A 10971-nucleotide genomic window follows, 5' to 3' on the forward strand; every position below is an offset into this window, starting at 1 on the left:
AGGCTCAGGTACAGCTGCTGCAACTGGCTGGGCTCCACCCACGGGTAGTGCACCCGGAGTCTGATATATGGCAGCTGCATGTCCCGGTGCCTGAGCAGTAGGGGTCTGTGCTCCCCCTCCCACTTGAGATGTGGCTGGGTCTACTGGAAATAAACCAGACTGGGTCATAGTATCCATGAACCGTAGAATACAGCCCATAACCTCCTAAAAGCCCGGTGCTGACATGAAATCTACCGGGGCTGGCTCTGCTGCAGGCACCTCGCCCTGCTCCTCAATAATGGGATCCTCTACCAGATCCACTGGTGTCATAGCTGGGGCAACTCTGGGATGTCCTCGTCCCTTACCTCGGGACAGTGTGCCCTCCCCCGGCCTCTACATCGGCCTCTAGCAATAGGGGGCAACTCCTCTCGGGTCTGGAATATCCGACGTGCGCGTTCTCACCATATGTGATAGAATAAGAGAAAGACACTTAGTATAACATCAACTGCACGATAGGAGATGAAGAAAGAGTAGTTTTCTAACACCCTATAGCCTCTCGAAGATAAGTACAGACCTCTCCGCACCGATCCGCAAGACTCTATTAGGCTTCCTCATAACTTGTGAGACCTACGTGAACCTAGCACTCTGATACCATGTTGTCACGACCCAATTTCTCCTATTGGTCGTGATATTGCCCAACGTTGCCGCTAGGCAAGCCTACAGTGAACTAACTCTGTGATCCTTTCTTTTAAAGACTTGAAATAGTTGATTTTTAGTTTGTGCATAGATAAGAAGTAAGAATTTAATAAAAATGAGAGATCAAGATTTTTAAAGCAAGTGAGATAAGTATAATAACACATAAACCATCGAGTGTATACTAGCATAAATCACCAAGACCTGGTATCACAAGTGTATGAGCACTAGTTGAATATACAAAAGAATACTACACTACTGTCTGAAGTGAGATAGATAAAAAATACAAGCAAAAGAAAGACTTCGGCTGCTGCAGAACGGGCTTAGAAGGCAGCTCACCGCGAAGTCTCGTGGTAGTAGTCAAGGATACGCGCCAGACATATATCCAGATGCACCTGCCTCAGATCCTACACATTTAGTGCAGAAGTGTAGCGTGAGTACATAAACAACATGTACCCAGTAAATATCTAGTCTAACCTCGAAGAAGTAGTGACGAGGGGTCGACTTCGACTCTTACTATGGGCCAACAATGAAATATATATGATTCTAATTTAACATGGGACATATAAATGACAATAAAACTGAGAAGCAAGAAATAAATAAACAATCCTTTCACTTATAGTAGGTACCAAATCAATTTCCCTCATTTAACCATTTACCTCTCAAGACAATGAAACAATATCAAATATAATTGGGCTTCCAGTATTATTACGCACGAATTATGTCGAGGATGTACGGCCCGATCCAAAATACATGTACATATACTCTGTGCACTACTGAGGGTCGAACGGCAGGAACCATAGATGCATCTATTAACCTGCCGAGGCGAACGACCCACTCCCATGAGAGTAGTGGAATTTACCCCGCTCGCGAAATATACTTGCGACGCGGTTGAACATAGATTTCTCAAGTTATCATGATATTCCTCAATTCTTTCCAAAACAAGAAATTCAACTAGGAGCCTTTAAAATCTAGAATTCCTCAATCTCAACTCTATTCAAGGCAATTAGTAAGAATAATCAATTAACGGTGTCAACAAAGCATGGTGTAGGCCTAACACTACCCGTACATAAGCATAATTAGTAGCTATGTACGGACTCTCGTCACCTTGTACGTACGTAACCCCCCACAAATAGAAGCACATATTAATTAAATTCACCTATGGGGTTAATTCCCTCTTACAAGGTTAGAAAAGAGACTTATATCGTCCCAAAGCTTACTTCCCGGTCCAAAATTGTGCTTCAACCCTCACTTTGGTGCCAAACGACTCGAAACTAGTCAATTGTTATATAAAATAGTCAATACACGTTCAAAAGTTCATATCCTAGCTATTAAAGTGATTTCCCAGCCCTAATTGAAGAATTTCTAAAATTCACCCCCGGGCCCACGTGCCCGGATTTCGGAAATATTTAAAGAAATTTATTACCCATAACCTCATGAACTAAAATATATGATTTTTACTAAATTCCATAACAAATTTCGTGGTTAAATCCCCTTTTTATCAAAAACCTAGGTTTTCACCTAAACACATGATTTTCACTAGTTTATATTTTATAATCTTCCCATAAACTATGTATTTAACTCGCAGTAGGTAGAAATTACTTACCCTCAATAGTTAGGTCGAACTCCCCCTTTTTGAAGCTCCAAAAATCGCCCAAGAGTGCAATAAATGAGCCCAAACATGGCTAAGTCCCGATTTTAAAACTCTCTGCTCGGCTGCTCTCTTCTTCGCGAACGCAGAACAGGCCTCGCGTTCGCGAAGGCAACGGCCCAGGCCCATGAAAACTTGGCCTACGCGAACTCGACCAGGTCCTCGCGAACGCAAAGGCTTACCAGCCCTGTCCTTCGCGAACGCGAGGGCACTTTCGCGAACGCGAAGAGCACTCGCATTGACCACTCCCCAGGTCCCTCCCTTCTACTCGAATGCGATGGGGCTTACGCGAACGCGTAGGCCTGGGACCTCAAGGCTCCGCGAATGCGGTCCCCTTCTCGCGATCGCAAAGGGCAAATTGCCCCACTGCCCAAATCCTCCTCCGCGAATACGATGGTCCTTCCGCGTTCGCGAAGAAGGAAACCAGAACTAGAAAATCTGGTCTCTTCAATTTGGCTCTGGGTAGTCCAAAACACACCCGATCCCCCGTCCAATTATACCAACAAGTCTATAAACATAATACAGGCCTGCTCGACTCTCAAAACGCGTAAAATAATAATAAAACCAAGAATCACACCCCAAAACAAAATTGAATCAAGTTATGAACTTCAAGTTTCCAAATCGTTCCGAACGCGTCGAATCATACTTAGACTACTCGGAATGACACCCAATTTTGCGTGCAAGTTTTAAATCACCATACGGAACTATTCTCGGTCTCGGAATCCTATTTGGACCTCGATATCTCCAAAACCTACTCCAAACCAAATTTAAAGAACTTCAAAAACCTTCAAAGAGACAACTTTCATTATTAGGCACCGAAACGCTCCCGGGTCATCCAAAATCCGATTCGAACATGCATCCAAGTCCAAAATCATCATACGAACCTATTGAAACCGTCAAATCCCGATTCTGAGATCGTTTGCTCAAAACATTGACCAAAGTCAAACTTAACCTTTTTAGCCAACCTTAAGGAACCAAGTGTTCCGATTTCAACCCGAACTCTTTCAAATCTCGAACTAACCATCCCCACAAGTCATAATACAGTAAAAACACGTACATGAAGCCTTATTTAGGGGAACGGGGTTCTAAAAAGCAAAACTACCGATCTGGTCGTTACAATTTTTGTCTCAAATCTAGTTAGTATTACTTTTCCGGATTCATGAATAAACAATACTACATAGAACGTGACAAAAACAAATACAACGTTCATTCTGCATTAATGGATATTAAAGAAAATACCTAAATAATTTTAAGAAAAAGTAGACTTATATTAATTATGATTGGTATAGTAGATTCACCCTATTTCCCTCCTCATTAGAAAAAAATTCCTTTAACAAATACTAACTCCTCATTTGAAAAAAATTCCTTTAACAAATACTAACTTTAGAGCATGTTTGGAAAGCCATCTAGTACTAAGATTTGGATGTAATTGGTGTAATTACATAGTTTGGGACTCTTTATCAGGCCAAATAATTACTTGGTCGCATGTAATTAGGTGTAATTAAGAGAAATAATTATATTCTTCAATTCTCAAGGGAATGCAAGAATTAATGGTAATTATCTGGTGTAATTATTTTCAAACTTATTTTTTTCTTTATTGAATATATTAAAATATAAAACTCTTTCTCTTTCATATTCATTCCGACGTGAATAAACGTCAGTCATGCTCCTTCTTCCATCTTTATTTCTTTAATTTGTTTGTCTTATTAAACACTTTTTTCTCAATTTGAGCTTGCTTCCTAAAAACATTTACGTACTTTGCTACTTTTGTTTTCCATTAATTTGAGTTAATATTATCATTTTAAAATAATATTTAAATATTTGTCACACATTAGAGTTTGCCTACTTTGTATCTTACTAATTTTATTTTCTAATCATTAGTATAAATATTTGTTATAAAAAATAGTTTTTAAGCTCATAACTAAATTTCTTATATCTACATGAGTTGGTAAAAGATTAGATTGGTTATTGAAATTTTTATTTATTAATTTAGTAACAAAATTTCTTATTTGGAAGATATCAATTATTTTTATAATATTATATAATTATTTATAATCATTTAATAAATTTTTAATATATATATATATATATATATATATATATATCACACAATAAAACTTAATATATTATACTTGTCTAGCCATACATGACAGTGAAAATTATAATTTAATATATTCTCGTAAATAAATAAGATATTGTAATTACTATGCTATATAATTATCATAATATGTGATTACTTCTCATGTAATTAGAATGCCGTATAATTATATGTAACTTTTAAAAATTATTTTCTTTTTATTTTGTTTTCCGAAACAATACCCTTAAAATTAGGACGGAGGGAGTAACAAATAAAACAAAAGCTTGAAATTATCTGTCAAAAGAAAAGGACTTCATACCTCTTTTTGTTTCTTACAACAGTCCTTTCACACAGAAGACTGCAAGTCTGCAAAGCTGAAAACAAACTTAGAGAGAGAGAGAGATGAAAGGAGGGAAACAGAACTCCGATGCCGTCGCCGGCGACAATGGTGTCAGTCGTGAGCAGCCATCCAACGGTGCCGCACAAGCTGAGCAGCAAAAAAGAGATGGGAATGCTGGCGAAGAGGATGAAGATGTGGGAAAGGAGTATGAAGAGAAAATCGAAGAAGAGGAATTAGCTGATGCGGAAAAACCAAAGCTTGCTGAAGGGTTTTATGAGATTGAGGATGTATGGAGAAAGAGGGTTCGAAAGGTTAGTTTCATTTTGGAGTCAAACGACTTTTCCCCTTTTTTTGTTACTTTTTTTTAATCCTTATTTGTGACTTTAATTTCTGTGATTGTGTGGATTTGGGAATCTTGAAAATGCTGTGGAAAAACAAAGGGCAAAGTTCAGTATCTAATCAAATGGTAAGTTTACTATGCATAATGCAATAGATATATAAAGTTATTTACTTTGCTTCCCGTTTTCCATTTTTGAAATGTTGTACCATGAAATTTGCTAGATTGAAGGATAAGATTCTGTTGTATGCAGGCGAGGCTGGCCGGAGAGTGCAAACACATGGGAACCTGTGGAGAATCTAATGACGTGCTATGATGTTATTGATGCATTTGAAGAGAGGTGTGCATTTTTTGTCCATTGCACTTACTTGAGTATAGTAGTTAGCTGAGTTGGTTTAATAGAATAATGGGAATATTGATTTTTCGGCTCTTTTTCATTCTTTTGTTGTGCTTTATTTTTCTTTTTGAAGCTTGCGGTCAGGGAAACAACGATTGGCACGTAAGCGTAAGCGGCAGCATGGGGTTACTCACACTCAAATCAAAAGAAAGCAGCAGCAGTGTTCCCCTGCAGCTGCTACATATGATGTGCCTGCAGTGAAGGTTAGCATAATGGAGGAACCTATGCCTTCATCTCCTCTGGCTAGCTTGGATGCTATTAATCATGTGGATAGTAGTGGTAGTGGTTTGAATGATATCCAAGTGGACGGAGTGGCGAACGGCAATGATTTGAATTTCGATTCCTCTATAAAAGAAATTAATGAGAAAAATGAATTGGATTTAAAGCTTAGTGAATTAAAGGGAGGGATAGCAACAAAAGAGACATCTGCGGATACATCTGGTGATGGCCTTACAAGTGGATTTTCAGCAGCCAATGGAACAGAATCACTTCAATCTGGTCGCTGTACCGGAGCTAAAAGGAGGAAGCCTACTTCTGTTCGGAGGTTTAAACCGGAAACTGCCTCAGGTGTAATGAATGATTCCCAAGATGCTGTAGCAAATGCTACTAGTGGCCCTTTTGTTGCATTCACGCAGGAAGGAATTCACGATCATGGATTTGTGGGCAATGCTTTAGGTTGCAAAAATAAGTGGGATGATTCCAAAGATGCGTGTGCCATAGCAGAAATTATAAAGCCTATGAGCTATTCGGCATCTGTATCGAGTGATTTTCAGGATGTGTTCGTGACCTTTTTAGCTAAGAGGTCTGTGACTTCCAGACTACACTTGTTTTTACTCAGTTGCAAAGAATATGAGCTTTCCTTAAATATAGTGAAATTAATGTCTTCAGAAAGGAAAAAAGGTACAGTAAAAATAATGAACTTCTTTCAAATGAACAAAAGATGCTTGCTGTGCACTAAATTTGTTGCTTACTCACTTATCCAAATTACCTCAGCTATTCTTGGATGTAACTTATTTTCTGGATGCCATGTATTGGAATTAACTGGCTTTTTTTCTGTTTTATCACATGCATTGTCTTGTTTGGTGTCCATTGTTTCTTCCATCAATGGTAGTGCAACGTTCTGTCTTTTCTTCTTTGGAACAGAATATGTCCATTGCACTCCAGTGGTTGAACCTCTTTAAGAGAGCTGCTTTGCATATACCCTTTGAAGGATGTGCTGAAACCTTTAAACAAAGAAAAAGGAATAGTTTCTTGAGAGGGAATATTTAATCAGGATCTGAGATAGGTCTTTGACTTGGAAAGGGAGAGAAAATGATGGACTATCATTTATCCGTTTGATTTCTCTAGGTGACCTTTCTTTTTGGTTTTAGCTTGTTGAGTTTTGGAACATTCATCATTTACTAAGTTACTCCCTTTATCCTGGTCAAATTTGAGCTTGTTTGGCGTTGCTTAGAGATTAAGAAGTGAAAGTTTGAATCAATTAATATATTTGTACTCGATTTAGTATGTTTACTACTTTACTAATGTGAAAATAAGTATAATTGTTTTATTTTTGAGAATGAAAAATAAGTATAATTGTTGAAAGGACTTTCCTTCAATTATACCAATAAATGAATATCTTTAAAATTCACTCACTTGCTTAATGCCTTACACTCTCGTCAATACTACTACAACTTATAACCAAGTTTCAAGATATAAGGGAATGCTGTCCGTCTTGTTCCTTTGCTATTTCCTTATCACATTGCCTTACTGTCTCTTACATTTCCTTTACCGTCTCTAGCCATCTTTGTTAAGTGTCCCACACTAGTTGAAGGAATAGGATGTTGTCTCCTTATAGGGTCTTGGTCAATGTTCACCTCATGAGATAGCTTTTGGGGTTGAGTTAGACTCATTGTTCATTTTTTTAATATGGTATTAGAGCTAGTCCTACGCCTATCTTGGTTTATCAAATGTTTGGGCCCTTATGTTATACAGATGTTCAGTTTTGGGCGTGCAACGGTGTTAAGTGTCCCATATTGGTTAAGGTAATGAGCTGCTGCCCTCCTTATATGCTCTTTGGGCAATCCTCGTCCCATGAGCTAACTTTTGGGATTGTATCAGGCGAAAGGCACCAATTTATTCAGTCCAAATTGTCGCTAAATAGAACTTGCCCTGCCTATCTCTATCTTTATTATTTCTAGCAATATCCACCGCTACCACTGGACTTTGTTCTTTACCTCGTTTAACAACATTACAACACAACTCTAGTAAGCTTTTGCAGTCTGTTTAACTATCCAAATTGAAGACCAATCCTTTGTGGAAACTACTCTATCCTCCTGGTGTAGACTTTATCCATGAAGAGCATAGCATCTCCCTAAACTAGCTTGTTATTAACAAATTTTTTAAAAAACTTGTGTAGAAGCAACTAATATTTTTCTTGGGCTTGCTCCTTGACATGGTAAGGATAAACTGTAATTTCTAGTGAAGTTGGTTATCGTGGTCAAGTTGAAACTGTCTATGCTGCTTTGGTTGTTAGTGTTTGGACCAGAGTTACTTTAAACATGACCCCTAGGGAGTAGTAAATTGAATTTGGCCATCCTGAACACAATACACTAGCGATTCATTTATATCCCTTTGGTTTACAATTTAGCTAGAATAATTGTTTTCTAACTAGACTCTGCTTATTAAACCGTGGTTCATAATTTTTTGCTAGTGCTTCTTTGTGGAAGAACCTTTATTTTGGATAAGAAGAAAATTCGTAAATAATATCTTCATCTATATTTTAAATTATACTATTTTAACCAAGGTTAACACACACGACACCCCTTTTCTTTTACAATTTTGTGACTTCTAAATCTGACTCTCCTTAATAGAATTGTAACTCCAAAAATCTTTTGTTAGTGCTTTATTCTGTAAAAATCTTTGAAGTTATTTACTTAATGATATTAAGAAGGGATTTGATACTATTTTGTTGAAGTTTTTGAACTACATTACCATAAAAAAAAGGTTTTTACCTAGGTTAACTATATAACCTAGTGAATCCTACTCTTTGCAAACTAAAATTTATGCTGGGTAGTGTATCACATTTTTTTTCCCATTCCACAAACTGGAATAATTTTCATGTTAAGCAACTTTTGTGTGGAGGATGTAGGGTTTAAGTAGAAATGCTGGTAGACTAAACTTTAGGTACAGGGCAACGACCAGTATCATTCTTGAATGTGTTGTGGAAGCCATTATGGAAGAGCAAGAATGTAATAGGGACTAGGGAGAGCTACAACAGGTTGATAGAGCAGTTAAGTCATAGAGATAATAACTGGCCTTGGAAGATGATTTGGAAAACTAGAGTTCTAGTTAAGGTAGCATAGCAACCTGGGGAGCCTGTTTGACTCGGGACAATTTGCAGAAAAGAGGCTTTAGTCTATGCAATAGGTGTTACCTATGTGAAGAAGAGCAAGAATCAGTGAATCAGCTCCTCCTTCATTGTAGAGTATCTAGGCAATGCAGGGATCTATTGTTCAACATCTGTCGTATTTCTTGGGTGATGCTTCAATCTGTCAGGGGTTCGTTAGAAGCTTGGCAATCTCATAGAGTACCTAGAAGGCTAAAACATTCCGTTGTGCATTCTATGGACCTTATGGCTGGAAAGGGACAATGCTTGCTTTGAAGGACATGGGAATCATATTATTAGAATTAAGAATATATGTCTCCATAATCTGTATTTTTGGTGTAAAGTTAGTCAGTTAGGAAATCTGAATCAATATTTAGACTTCCTGGAGGTGTTAGGAGGGGGAGGATAGCTTGTTGATGTTGTCGTTTGGGATGATTCTTGTACCATTTTGTACCATCTCGGTACCTTATAGATAAACTTTTACCTTATTAAAATAATAATAATAATAATGGGGAGAACCACGTAGGCAGATTTGTGGAAATGGACGAAATAAAATAAAAGCAGAATTTCACAAGCAATGCCTCAATGAACTGTGACTGATATTTTAACAGGGGCAATGTAGTCTTTGAAATTTCTGTTGTTAAAGTATGAAACTTAATGTGATTTTTGTGAAAATTGTGTCTATTTGTGTTGCAGCAATATTATGTGTTTTCTTGGATGGGTAAAGCGTATAGGTGTTATCTGTTTATATTACACCCCCCTCTCTTTCTTGTCTCATCAGCTTTTACCTAGTTGAATCAGTGCCTAGTGTCCTTGTCGCTTTATAGTCTAGTTCAATCTGTCCGCTTAATATTATTGTGGTGAATCTTTTATAAGTTTATAGGTTACATGATGGCATTTTTTGTTTTTCAATGGTTTCCTGCAGGTCTGATGGAAAGGAAGTTATGGTGGATAACAAGTTTCTAAAGATGAATAATCCACTTGTGGTAGCTGCTTTTCTTTTTCTCTATTGAATCTTTCATCATCATAAAATGCAGTGATATTATATTTTCAATATGGATTATTTATAGTGACCCTCTAGTTTCCCATACTTATAGAGACCTCTGCTGTTCTTAAAATTACACCAACCTGATCTCTTAACATATCATCGCTAACACAGTTCCTTAATGTATCTTAATTCATCCAAAATAAAAAAAAGTATTTGCTTCTTACTTGGTCGTTAAGATTGATTATTCATTTGATGATCGACATTTTATGTATATTTGACAAAAAAATGTTAACCTATGGATTAATTTCAGAAACTAGAGGAAAAGTTCATTTAACTGTAACAAAACTGAAGAGGAGGTTAATGTAATTTATTATTTCTGTTATATATTCTATTCTTTTTAATTGAATTAACTTTTGCTTTCTTTTGCAGTTGATAAACTTTTATGAGCAAAATCTTCGATATCATCCCACACAATGAATGCGCTTCGGCGAAGGTGGAACTATTCTCGCTTGACTTGTATGTACAGAGTGTTGAAATCTTGTAGCATCAGGCTGTAGGTATTATACCTGTTAGAGTATTTATAGGGAGGTCAGTAAATCACTAGAGTTATGCTGCATATTATGGAAACCCTGCATTAGCTTCAGCTGATTTTTCAAAAAAAAAAAAAAAAAAAAAAACCTGGACTTCAAAGTTTTATCTCTACAGTATAACCCAATATATGCATTGTAAATGACAGATAATATTCTTTTGTTATCTTAGGTGGCAAAACCATTATAGGTTTTGTAGTTCAATAGCATTAATATGGAATGCAGACATCCGCAAATGTTTGTGGAATTGCTCTGCTATTGGCCATTATATGTTCTAATACATTTTGTTAGATGAACAAAAGGGAGGATGATTGATAATCTACCTGATCGAATTCGCATAACAATTGTAAAATTTTTATGTGACGTCCAGTTTTGCACCACTAATTGAATTTGTGCCCACTTTTTAAAAATTTTTAGTTGATACCCAATTTTAGGATAACATCAGATACATACATTTTTCTCTTCTTCTTTACTGTTGTTTCTTCTTTTTCTTCTTTGTGTTTAGAGTTTCTTCTTCTTCTTAGTTACAAAATGGGTTTGGTAAATTTGTTGTTT

The 10971-nt window shown here is 36.9% G+C and overlaps 1 protein-coding gene across 2 annotated transcripts; it reads left to right on the forward strand.

Moving 5' to 3' along the window:
• Nucleotides 1-4705: 4705 nt before the first annotated feature.
• LOC107782712 (chromo domain protein LHP1) lies at nt 4706-10694 on the forward strand. 2 transcript variants are annotated; one of them, XM_016603640.2, is made up of 6 exons: nt 4706-5051; nt 5181-5206; nt 5331-5417; nt 5548-6374; nt 9767-9827; nt 10259-10694. In XM_016603640.2, exons 1-5 carry the CDS (start codon nt 4803-4805, stop codon nt 9805-9807), a joined length of 1230 nt encoding a protein of 409 aa, XP_016459126.1. In that variant the 5' UTR covers nt 4706-4802; the 3' UTR covers nt 9808-9827; nt 10259-10694. The 2 variants fall into 2 exon arrangements, with proteins under 2 accessions (XP_016459126.1, XP_016459127.1); XM_016603641.2 differs by having other exon boundaries at nt 4708-5051; nt 5548-6276.
• The last annotated feature ends 277 nt before the right edge of the window (nt 10695-10971 follow it).

Source organism: Nicotiana tabacum, chromosome 23 (assembly GCF_000715075.1).
Source record: "Nicotiana tabacum cultivar K326 chromosome 23, ASM71507v2, whole genome shotgun sequence".
In the NCBI taxonomy this organism is placed as follows: domain Eukaryota; kingdom Viridiplantae; phylum Streptophyta; class Magnoliopsida; order Solanales; family Solanaceae; genus Nicotiana; species Nicotiana tabacum.